Below are 12,824 nucleotides of genomic sequence, written 5' to 3'. Positions count from 1 at the left end.
CAAACAGGTGGAAAAAGGTTATGGAACTCTGTTTTTGTACATGATAACTGCAGCGAGATTATTGTATGAAAAAGACGGAAAGATTCCGCATTAGCCACAATGGAGGAATGGTTGGTGAAGATGATGGAACTTGCTGAGATAGCTAAATTAACTTCTTTGATCAGAGAAAAGGCAGTATCTACGTTTATTGCTGACTGGAAACCCCTTATTGACTTTTTGTGTGAAGCAGGAAAAAATGAACTTACGATTTTATTTTTATTTATATTTATTTCAAATTTCGTCACCACCCATCTCCCTCAAAAGAGGGATTTGATGATTAGACAGGATAGATTATAGAAGAGATACGTTGTAACCATAGAGTAAGAGGTAAAATTATAATTGTACTTATAACTGCTGTAAAGAAGATTGAAAGCTACTTCTTTGTATCTTTTCTCTTTTCTATTTCTTTTTCTTACTTTATATTAGTTTGTATTAGTTTTTATCTTTCTTTAAAAAAATCTTTTAAGAAAAATTATATATATATACATATACAGTAAATATATGTATATACAGTATATGAATGACTGCTGTGTGACAATTCCTATACAAAAGAAGCACCTACACTATTTCTGGGGGAGAGGACTACTTCCCCCAGGATGCATTTGCACTTTTGAGGTTTATCTCTGGGTTTTTCCCACACTTCTTCAGTTTGTTAGGAGTGATGTCCTAACAGTCAGAAATCACGCTAAGACAAGGAGTAGGTCTCTAGTGTTTATTACTGCTACATAAAACAGAATCCTAACAAACTGAAGAAGCGTGGGAAAAACCCAGACAGATAAACCCCAAAAGTCAAGGCGGGTCTGATCTGTGTCTCTTTGAATGGCTGCTTAATTCCTCAGTACTACGCATGTGTTTCCCCCCTGGATAGAGGCCCCTTCCAGCTCGCCATCAGTACTCATGACAGTATCAAAGACTAGGATGCTAACTGGGTAGCACAGGAATGCTGGTATATGTCATTTTAACCCCCCAAACATGGAGCTACTTAAAGAGATCTCCCCATAGAAGGGGGAAGGCAGAAGCTAATTTTCCAACTTTTCATTTCCCTTTGAGTTATGCACAAAATGACCCCACCCTACTGAATGCAGAGATCAGAAATGTTGCTCGATGAAGTGAGCTGAGATCTTGGGAGTTAGAGGACAAGAGGAAGATTGCAGAAGATGTGTCTGTCCAATATTCCTCTGAGTCCACTTTCCCCCCTTAGCAGTTAATGCCACAGCCTATTCTTGACAGGCGCCCCCAACTCCCCAGGAGCTTTGGAAGACAGAAAAAGGAATGGACTCCTAGATCTGATTCTTAAGTTAAGAAATTCTCAATGGAAGAGCTGTGCCCTACGCCAACAGTCTTAATCAGGCATCACCTAAACAGAAAAGGGTTCCTGTACTGTAGAATGAATATATACATATGAACACCATGAAACCATGCTTATGTAATATGCTGAATTCTATTTCTAGAAGTGGTACTTGAGGAAAGCACAACCATTCAAGGATTTGATCCTATGGGGCATAGGAAAATATAGCCTATCAAAACAAATAGGAATTAAATTTGAATAATGTCTGGAAGAGAGAAAACTCCTGCTGATTATACCATTATTGTAGAATGTGAGATCTTCAGTCCTTTAATCTGATATCTGTGTTCCAATATGCTACTAGGCAATGGCACAGAGGAAACAATTATTTATTAAATATATTTTTCTGCCGCCACAATAAAAAAATGACTTTCAGTGACCCACATAAAAAATACAGTATAAAACAGGTTGACTGTGACCTCACAATGGAAGTCAGTGAGCATCACTTATTTCAGAATTGTTAAAGCTTGACCAGGGCAGTGTTAATTGTCACAAGGACAGCTGCTGTGTAACACAGCAGAAACAAAGGTTGGAAAAAGGCAGTCTAATCCAAAAGAAATTAACAGCATGGAGGGAAAATGATCCATGTATATGCCATGCAGTAAGTACTTGTTGATGCAGAGTTAGTGTCAAGAAAAGCATGTTACTGGTGTAATTGAATATCAAATTTGTTTTTTATTGTATTTCTCAAATAGGATTCAGCAGGATCAATAGGTTTTCCATAAAAAGTACAATTAGGTAAAAGCCAGCTAGTTTTCTTTAGTGAGACATCTGTAACCCAATAAAGAATACAGTTTAAAACTATAAGGATGTCAAAGCAGGTCAGGCTGACAAATTTAATATTTGCTTCAGGAAGTTCTACCACACACACGCACACACACACCAGAATACTTTGTCCCACAAGATCAGATACTGACTTTGTTTTGAAGGTTTTTTATTAGAGAATCTGAAAGTTGTATCTCAGGACAATTACATAATTATCTCCTTATGCCATTTTTAGGAATATTTTGAATCAGTTTGTACACGCATATACAACAATATGATCAGTACTGAGTGTTACTGAAATCAGTTATCTGATTTTTGTTCTAAACTACCCGTTTCCCATAGTCTTGCTTACGTTAATAACATGGACACTTCCAAGCAGAAGGTTGACGTCCACTGTTCTGCATTGTAACTAAGGTGGACTTTGAGAACGTGCACATTAATACTGTAGCAAATTATTTGGCTATCTAACAGACATAAAAAGGATCATTTCCTCATATGAAAGTCTGAAAATCTGCATAAATATATTGTGTAAAATTAAATTAACATAATTTTCTTTTCAACTCGACTTGTAAGAATGCCCACATAATTCATATACACAAATATATATATATTATTTATATATACTTATATTTTGTTAGTCAAATATCCTGTATTATACATTGATTCTGTATTTATTTACCAGTAAGAGAATGACTGTGTGGCCATACAATATTCACTGGTCAGAATTGGTGTTTGTACCACATGCAAGCAGAAGTTTTGTTTACTACTGTCAATGTTGCTACAGGAATGTGATATTCCACAAGGTTGTGACTGCATGTGTATAAATACTTTACATTTTCACAGCTACAACTCCCTCCTCCCAAACACTATTTAAATTTTAGAACACAATGAACAGTAGTATTTGGGACTGGTGACAAGTTGATTGAAATGCAACCTTTAGGTAGTCTGTAAACTCTGGTTAGAGTGCCTAAAATACAATTCCTTCATTATGAACCAGTTTGGCACAGGAACAGTCTTTAGCTGCTTTGCAATCCTTTTAACAGGATTTTACAAAACTACCACTTCCAATTCAGACATATCCAGCCCAGCATGGCACTTGCTGATGATGAAATTCTGAACACAGAAATAACCCGCACAGCTTTAATAGTGAATGTTTACCTAGTCTACAAATTTTATAGATGGGAGTTTCCCAATATCATATAGTGATATTGGTTATATCTCTACAGAGCCTGTCTCTATGTAGCCAAAGTGGCACTATACATTCTGAAGGTTTATAGAGTATAAAATATCTTTTGAGGGAAAAAACCCAGAGATACAGACCAAGGAATAGGATATCCTCTAAAACAGCCCTCTTAGGACTGGGCATAACAAGTGTCCATATAATGCAGACCAATCATTGGAAGGAAAACATGAAGAACTAGGGGACAGAAGAAGAATAGAATGGAGAAACAAACATCTGGAAAAGGCGCACTCCACATTGCAACACTTCATTTGGTAACATTTTAGTCCAAGTAGTCCTCATGGCAAAAGCAAAATTTCCTAGAAAGATAGCCACTTATGTCAAATGTATGACAAGGTAGGGTTTTTTTGAGGGGAAGGGAAATCTTACGAAATATCATTCTTCAGAGGTTCTTCTTTCAGGATGTAGACTGATTCTGGGAAATTACAGGAGTTGGCTGTCTTTCCAAAGTCAAGGAAGCCCAGGCAAAAAGTAATATGAAATACCAAGGCAAGTCAAACAAGAATAAACGATTCAAGAACAGAAATGGGTGTTGCAATATTTATAAAGACAACCATCATGTTAAGGGCAGCATTCTCGGATTTTAAAATCATATGCTTTCTTCTGAGAAGGAGAGTCTCATGTGGAAAAATGAAATAAAGTACAGTATTCCAAAAAAACCCAAGCTCTTCATCAGAGATTTGCTACACGGCATCAAGCAGAAGAGACCCCATCTTCCAATCCTCAGTGAATTAGCATTTCAAAGACAAAAAAATCAGAAGGTCTCAGACTTCAGTTTGTGTACTGGAGCTTTATACCACTGTTGCAGGCCTGCGGTCCATCTCTGCCTCTAGCTTCACCATCTGCTGCATCTCCTTGGCCTGCAAAGCAGGAGAATTGGACTGTTAGCAGGACTGAACGTGGAGGTGGGAGGATAATACTTCACTATACAAATCTAAATATTTAGGGCAGATGCTATTACAGAACTATGCCTCTTTTTGGAAAACAATCCTAAAATTTTTATGGCACGTGAATGGCATTTCAAACCAAAAGGTATGGGAAAAATAAGCAAAAATATGGAACACAATGCATTGACCAAAAAGTACAGCTCCTTTGAAATACTGACCGAGATGGAATAATTCAACAACTGAGTTTTCCAAATGACTTCAGAGATCCTCCAGCTAAATGCCATTCAGTGATTAAGTAAACCAGGGCTTCAGGAATTGCTTGAAGATGGATTTAATTACAACATATTCTGTAGATTACTTGTGGGCATGATTTTCACATTGTATAGACTAGAGATAGAAAGGGCACTCAATAGTTTAGAGTCCAAACTATTATTAGAATTGCAGTCCAAATTAAAACTATCACATCAAGCAGGATCATTTCATAGCACATACCCTCTGCTACTGTGGTCAGCCCAATTATGCTATAACACTGCCAGATACACTTCACAGGCTCTGACAATCCTCAGTTTCACGATGTTCATTGTGGGATGTCACATTATCTTATGGACCCAACTGGCCTCATACCCACTGCCTTTGTCAAGGAGGCACAGCTAAGCAGGCTGTTCCAAGATTCCAGAAGCAGTGTCCCACAACTGGCAGAATAATCCATGCTTTTCTCCTGGCTCACCTATCTGAATATTTGTTTTGAATCTCACTGTCCATGTCCATGTCCATGTCCATGTCCATGTCCATGTCCATGTCCATGTCCAATAGCAATTTTTATGTTCCTCTTTTTGTATTCAGGAATGTTACTTCATGTTTTCTCCCATACCCTTCACATTTTGCCAGCATACTGTGCAGTTTTGGTCTCCCTTCAGAAAATAACCAGTACGTAGAATAATACAGAGCTTGCTTGGTATGGCTCCAAATAAGCCAGACTCTTGGTAACTCTTCTCCATTGGAACCATTATTTTTGAGAAGAAATGTAGGAAACTAATACCTACCAACATACTTTGGAATTGACTTTGCTAGCCTCTATTTTTTTCAAATGTCAGGATCACAAAGATCAATTTTTTTGGTAGGAAAGAATGTGTTATTAGTTTAGGCCACTAGCCTGATTTTTGAAAAACATGAATCAGGCAGTACTGGGTTATGCTGTCTTGTTTTTTCACAAACCTTCCTTTGAATGTATTGGTGTTAATAACAGTGATAGTATTACCTGACTGCCAAACCATTGTAGTCATATGATGTACCTGGTAGCACTTTTTTTTCATGAACAATTGGCAGTGCTTGAGAGTTTGCCTCTATCTTAAAATGATTTTCACCTTGTTTTGTTCATCTACTCATCCCTATTGTCTAAGCCAGACTGATCTGATTTGAAAAATGGGAACTCTCCCTTTATTTCTTGGAGCCCTATTGTAAGACAAGTAAAAGGGACAACTTCCATACTTCAGATGCAATAAAATATGCTGGGAATAATGACAACAAAAAACAAAGAAATCTCAGTGGGACAAATGTTCTTGCACCCAATAGCACTGGGTATATGAAATGGCAATTAATGTCCTATTTTTTTTTTTGGTCCTTTCAAGTCAGTATTAACTCCTGGTGACTGCCTGGACAAATCCATGCAGTTTTCTTGGCAAGATTTCAGAAGTGGTTTGCCATTGCCTGCTTCCTCAGGCTGGGTGAGAGTGACTGGCCCAAGGTCCCCAAGCTGGCTTTGTGCCTAAGGTGGGACTAGAACTCATGGCCTCCCAGTTTCTAGCCTGGTGCCTTCACCACTAGACCAAACTGGCTCTGCAATGTTCTAACCACTTGCCAGTTTTAATGTTTCAGTTCAGGCTTCAGAAAGTAGCTCTTTCTGCTAGAACTAAATCAGAGGCTGCCCATTTTGACCTGGACTCAAGTCAGATGTGAAATATGGGAAACTGAAAGTGTTGATGAAACTGGATGACATTTGCAGGCAAAGGAGCCAACATCAAAGTGTGATGACTGAAGAATCCCTGAAAAACTGATTTCTACGGTTAGAAGGTCTTCCTCCACCCTATATTTGTTTTTCAACAAAAAGTGAGAATTGCCTGCTTGGAATGAACCTGACATAGCCCAGTTTCATGCAGAATTCAACCAACTGCAGTGCACACACCCAGTAATTCAGTATAAGGAACTGTCACCCATGTATGATGCCTACGTTTAGATGACTCATAACTGTGGGCAAAATTGTTTGGTCTGAAACCTAGACATGAATAGGACTCTGCACACACAAAACCAAGAGATGTATTTCATACGAAACTGGTCAACTGCAAAACCTAAATCCTACATAGTGTACTGATACTAATTTCAGCTTTTGGGGAACTCTGGTAGCCTGTACAAGGGGCAATCTGATGCATTCCAGCAGAACTCTTGGAATCGGGGAGCTTTCTAAAGTACCAAGTGGGTTCTAAATCCAGCCAATAGGGGCCATCCATCAAATGACATCTACCAAATGTGCCTCACTGATAAATGATTTATTTTAAATGAAACATTGTACTCGTAGCTTGCTCAGAGTAGATAAATCCTACCTTGAATTTGAGAGACTGCATGACAGGATTTCAAAAGCTGTTTGTACAAAAATAGTAACATCAAAATTCAGCAATACAATGAAGCAAATAAAATGAATGAAATCTGAGATGACAACAACCAAAATGCAAATATTATATTATATTATATTATATTATATTATATTATATTATATTATATTATATTATATTTTATATCATATCATATCATATCATATCATATCATATCATATCATATCATATCATATCTCATATCTCATATCTCATATCATATCATATATCATATCATATTATATTTAATGTTCTTCAGCAAAGGATCGTTACCTTGTTGTGGTGCTGGAGCTTGAGCACCTCAATGATGCCATGAGCTAAACCGTGAAGGGCCACCCAAGACAGGAAGGTCATGACAGGGAGGTCAGACTAAATGCGATCCCTGGGGAAGGTAATGGCAACCCACCCCAGTATTCTTGCTGTGAAAACTCAATGGATCAGTACAACCAGAGATATGTCGGTATACCATCGGAAGATGAGACCCCCAGGTTGGAAGATGGTCAAAATGCTACTGGGGAGGAACAGAGGAGGAGTTCAACTAGCCCCAGACGTGATGACGCAGCTAGCTCAAAGCCGAAAGGACGGTTAGCGGCCGACGGTGCTGGTGGTGAATGGTGAATCCGATGTTCTAAGGATCAACACACCATCGGAACCTGGACTGTAAGATCTATGAGCCAGGGCAAATTGGATGTGGTTATTGGTGAGATGTCAAGATTAAAGATAGACATTCTGGGCGTCAGTGAACTGAAATGGACTGGAATGGGCCACTTCACATCAAATGACCACCAGATCTACTACTGCGGACAAGAGGACCACAGAAGAAATGGAGTAGCCTTCATAATTAATAGTAAAGTGGCTAAAGCAGTGCTTGGATACAACCCAAAAAACGACAGAATGATCTCAATTCGAATTCAGGGCAAGCCATCTAACATCACAGTGATCCAAATATACGCCCCAGCGACAAATGCTGAAGAAGCTGAGCAGTTCTATGAGGATCTGCAGCACCTCCTGGACAACACGCCTAAAAGAGATGTTATTTTCATCATGGGAGACTGGAATGCTAAGTTGGGCAGTCAAATGACACCTGGAATTACAGGTAAGCATGGCCTGGGAGAACGAAACAAAGCAGGACATAGGCTGATAGAATTTTGCCAAGACAACTCACTCTGCATAACAAACACTCTCTTCCAACAACCTAAGAGACCATGGACTTCACCAGATGGACAACACCGAAATCAGATTGACTACATCCTTTGCAGCCAAAGGTGGCGGACATCTGTACAGTCGGTAAAAACAAGACCTGGAGCTGACTGTAGTTCAGATCATGAACTTCTTCTTGCACAATTTAGGATCAGACTAAAGAGATTAGGGAAGACCCACAGATCAGCTAGATATGAGCTCACTAATATTCCTAAGGAATATGCAGTGGAGGTGAAGAATAGATTTAAGGGCTTAGTAGATAGGGTCCCAGAAGAACTCTGGACAGAAGTTGGCAGTATTGTTCAGGAGGCGGCAACAATATACATCCCAAAGAAAGAGAAAACCAAGAAGGCAAAATGGCTGTCTGCTGAGACACTAGAAGTAGCCCAAGAAAGAAGGAAAGCAAAAGGCAACAGTGATAGGGGGAGATATGCCCAATTAAATGCAAAATTCCAGAGGTTAGCCAGAAGAGATAAGGAATTATTTTTAAACAAGCAATGCGCGGAAGTGGAAGAAGACAATAGAATAGGTAGGACAAGAGACCTCTTCCAGAAAATTAGAAACATTGGAGGTAAATTCCAGGCCAAAATGGGTATGATCAAAAACAAAGATGGCAAGGACCTAACAGAAGAAGAAGAGATCAAGAAAAGGTGGCAAGAATATACGGAAGACCTGTATAGGAAGGATAACAATATTGGGGATAGCTTTGACGGTGTGGTCAGTGAGCTAGAGCCAGACATCCTAAAGAGTGAGGTTGAACGGGCCTTAAGAAGCATTGCTAATAACAAGGCAGCAGGAGACGACGGCATCCCAGCTGAACTGTTCAAAATCTTGCGAGATGATGCTGTAAAGGTAATACATGCTATATGCCAGCAAATTTGGAAAACACAAGAATGGCCATCAGATTGGAAAAAAATCAACTTATATCCCCATACCAAAAATGGGGAACACTAAAGAATGTTCAAACTATCGAACAGTGGCACTCATTTCACATGCCAGTAAGGTAATGCTCAAGATCCTGCAAGGTAGACTTCAGCAGTTCATGGAGCGAGAATTGCCAGATGTACAAGCTGGGTTAGAAAAGGCAGAGGAACTAGAGACCAAATTGCCAATATCTGCTGGATAATGGAAAAAGCCAGGGAGTTTCAGAAAAACATCTATTTCTGTTTTATTGACTATTCTAAAGCCTTTGACTGTGTGGACCATAACAAATTGTGGCAAGTTCTTAGTGGTATGGGGATACCAAGTCATCTTGTATGCCTCCTGAAGAATCTGTATAACAACCAAGTAGCAACAGTAAGAACAGACCACGGAACAACGGACTGGTTTAAGATTGGGAAAGGAGTACGGCAGGGCTGTATACTCTCACCCTACCTATTCAACGTGTATGCAGAACACATCATGCGACAAGCTGGGCTTGAGGAATCCAAGGCTGGAGTTAAAATCGCTGCAAGAAACATTAACAATCTCAGATATGCAGATGATACCACTTTGATGGCTGGAGGCGAAGAGGAACTGAGGAGCCTTATGATGAAGGTGAAAGAAGAAAGTGCAAAAGCTGGCTTGCAGCTAAACCTCAAAATCACCAAGATTATGGCAACCAGCTTGATTGATAACTGGCAAATAGAGGGAGAAAATGTAGAAGCAGTGAAAGACTTTGTATTCCTAGGTGCAAAGATTACTGCAGATGCTGACTGCAGTCAGGAAATCAGAAGACGCTTAATCCTTGGGAGAAGAGCAATGACAAATCTCGATAAAATAGTTAAGAGCAGAGACATCACACTGACAACAAAGGCCCGCATAGTTAAAGCAATGGTGTTCCCCGTAGTAACATATGGCTGCGAGAGCTGGACCATAAGGAAGACTGAGAGAAGGAAGATAGATGCTTTTGAACTGTGGTGTTGGAGGAAAATTCTGAGAGTGCCTTGGACTGCAAGAAGATCAAACCAGTCCATCCTCCAGGAAATAAAGCCAGACTGCTCACTTGAGGGAATGATATTAAAGGCAAAACTGAAATACTTTGGCCACATAATGAGAAGACAGGACACCCTGGAGAAGATGATGATGCTAGGGAGAGTGGAGGGCAAAAGGAAGAGGGGCCGACCAAGGGCAAGATGGATGGATGATATTCTAGAGGTGACGGACTCGTCCCTGGGGGAGCTGGGGGTGTTGACGACCGACAGGAAGCTCTGGCGTGGGCTGGTCCATGAAGTCACAAAGAGTCGGAAGCGACTAAACGAATAAACAACAATATTTAATGTCTGTGTCTGGATTTCTCTAGTTCCATCTCATAATAAGAATTGCAAGAGGTTTTCAAAATGAAACAATGAGAAATACATATATCAAATCTTTAATGGGAATGCCTATATCCAAGGTACAGATTTCTAGTCATAATTCACTAATCTTTTTTTATGCGTAATAAATTAAAGTCAAACTACTGTAAATGAGAAGGAAAAAATTAAACAAGACAGATCAGTCAATAATTTTGGGATATGTCAGTAATGGAAGAAATGATGTGGAAGTAAGTTTCAGAACTATAGCAGAAATGATAAAACTATGAAAAGCAGTTAATACGTTACCTATATCTGATCTGTACCTATACCTATACCATCTTTGAGTTACCGTTCACTTCTAACAACTATATGGACAAGTCTATGCTGTTATGCAGTTTTCTAGGCAATGTTTTTGGAAGTGGTTTGCCATTACCTTCTTCCTAAGGCTGAGAGACAGTGACTGGCCCAAGGTCACCCAGATGTTCTTGTGCCTGAGATAGGACTAGAATTCAGGTTTCCTTGCTGCTAGTCCAGCCCCTTAACCACTAGACCAAACTAGTGCACGGTCTCTCTCCCCTCCCCTCTATATATAATAGAATGTAACAGAAAATATGACTTACTGCTCAACGAACTTACAATGAGCCCAGACAGCATGCAAGGGTTTCTGCTTTTAGACAAACCCACAATGTTTTTATGTCCAAACTTAAAAACTTATATAATTAAGGAAGCTTAATTAAGCTGCTATAACTTAAGAAAGAGTGGTTTATTTACACCACAGTTAATTCAACAAAACAGGCTAAAACTGATTTTTTATCTTTCCTTGTTTGCTTAGCATGGTTTTCACAATAACTGAACTGAGAAATACAATTTTTCTGTAACAAAACTTACCAGTAATTATATATAGATTTCTTCATAATAATCTGAAGGAAAAATAGTCAGCCTGCCATGTCCCAGATGCTCTAGACTACAACTCTGATAATCCCTTGCCGCTGCCCCTATTTGCCGGGACTCGGAAATCCATTAACACCGGAAGAGCAGCAGGCTGCTTCTCCTTCGTACACCACAGTAGCAATAGTAGAAGCAGCAGTGAAGATGTCTGCCTCTGTCGATTGTCATAATCTTTGCTTCTACTAAGAAAGTATCTCATATGTCAGGGTGGATACTGAAAGAGATTGGGGTGAAACCACTTCCATTCAATCCAAATGTCTGCTTTGCACAAGATTGGCTTCTGATAACAAGCACGTCTCTCTTAGTTTCCAACCACCCCATTTCAGGAAGCAGCTACTGGGGTCTTTTTATTATCTCGCAAAATGTCATTGGGACAGAAATTATCCCGAAAGGCACAGCACAAAACTTCTTTTAGGCTACAGACAACATATTGCTTTGGATTCAAAGGTAAAAATGCATATTTGGAATTTATAGACTTGCAGTCTTAGCACTGTTTCATATATCAGCATGATCTATAAATGCTGCACAGGGTACTCCAGGCTCAGTCTGATGCTCATACGACACAAATTCCTTGCCCCAAATGAATCAATAACCCTTATAAAGGTCACAGCTCACAGATTCCCTTTCTTTTTACAGCCAGGTGCATGATTACCTGCTCATTTTGTTTCTCCAAAATTTCTAGATGCTCAAGTTGAACTTTCTTCAACTGATCCATTTCCTTTGACTGCTTCATTGCCAACTATAAGCAAAACCAGAAAAGGGGAGAATGAAATAACCACACTCTTTTGGGTTATATGGGTTTTTAAAAGCAATTCTCCCAAAATACTGCTTTCTGAAAGAACTCTTGCCATATGGAACAAGCAAGGGGCTGTAATGCCAAAAGTTAACATTTCAAAAAAAGAAAAAAGGAAAATAAGGAATTTCCTGTGTTCTCCTTCACGTGATGTGAGCATTGTACTATTAAATGAAGCTGATCTTTAGCTTGAGGAAGATTATGCATTAAGAGGTGACTTTATAATTTGGATACCCTATGCTTTAGCTGCTATATAAAATTACTATTTTGCTGGGTAGTATATTCTCAAGGAAGTTCAAATAGGACACCTATGTGGGTGTATATATGTTTATCTATCAGCATCCATTCAAATCTACAGATCATCTTACCTCTTAATAATGACAGAGTGTTTCCAAAGGGAAAATCTGATCCTTACAAGGACTTCAATATTCCTCCAAAATGTGTCCCTTTGAAAACAATGCCAGGGCAGGGGCCAGTGTAGCTAAACTGTCTACCCATTGGGCTTATGCTGCATTCTGATGAGGGCAATAAAAGGGCTTGGTCATGTCACTGCACAGGCTACAAATGTTCCACATCATTACGCATACAACACAACAGTGGCATAGAACACACAAGTTTAACCTGATTACTTGATGAACCCACTTCTTTGTGTTCACACAATACACTAAGTCATAAACCAAGCAAACAGA

General features: G+C 39.3%; 1 protein-coding gene across 2 annotated transcripts in view; it reads right to left on the bottom strand.

Moving 5' to 3' along the window:
* Nucleotides 1-3,273: 3,273 nt before the first annotated feature.
* PLCB4 (phospholipase C beta 4) overlaps nt 3,274-12,824 on the bottom strand; it is a 188,117-nt gene continuing 178,566 nt past the window's right edge. For both annotated transcript variants that reach the window (XM_063316134.1, XM_063316143.1), the window contains 3 exons: nt 11,995-12,081; nt 6,874-6,910; nt 3,274-4,249 (listed from right to left, as the gene is read on the bottom strand). In XM_063316134.1, the coding sequence (XP_063172204.1) occupies nt 4,161-4,249; nt 6,874-6,910; nt 11,995-12,081 (213 nt within the window). In that variant the 3' untranslated portion in view covers nt 3,274-4,160. The remainder of the gene's footprint in view (nt 4,250-6,873; nt 6,911-11,994; nt 12,082-12,824) is intronic.

This window comes from Candoia aspera, chromosome 1 (genome assembly GCF_035149785.1).
Source record: "Candoia aspera isolate rCanAsp1 chromosome 1, rCanAsp1.hap2, whole genome shotgun sequence".
Classification (NCBI taxonomy): Eukaryota; Metazoa; Chordata; class Lepidosauria; order Squamata; family Boidae; genus Candoia; species Candoia aspera.
The sequence above is the reverse complement of the archived record's forward strand: the minus strand, read 5'-3'. Positions and strand labels throughout refer to the sequence as shown.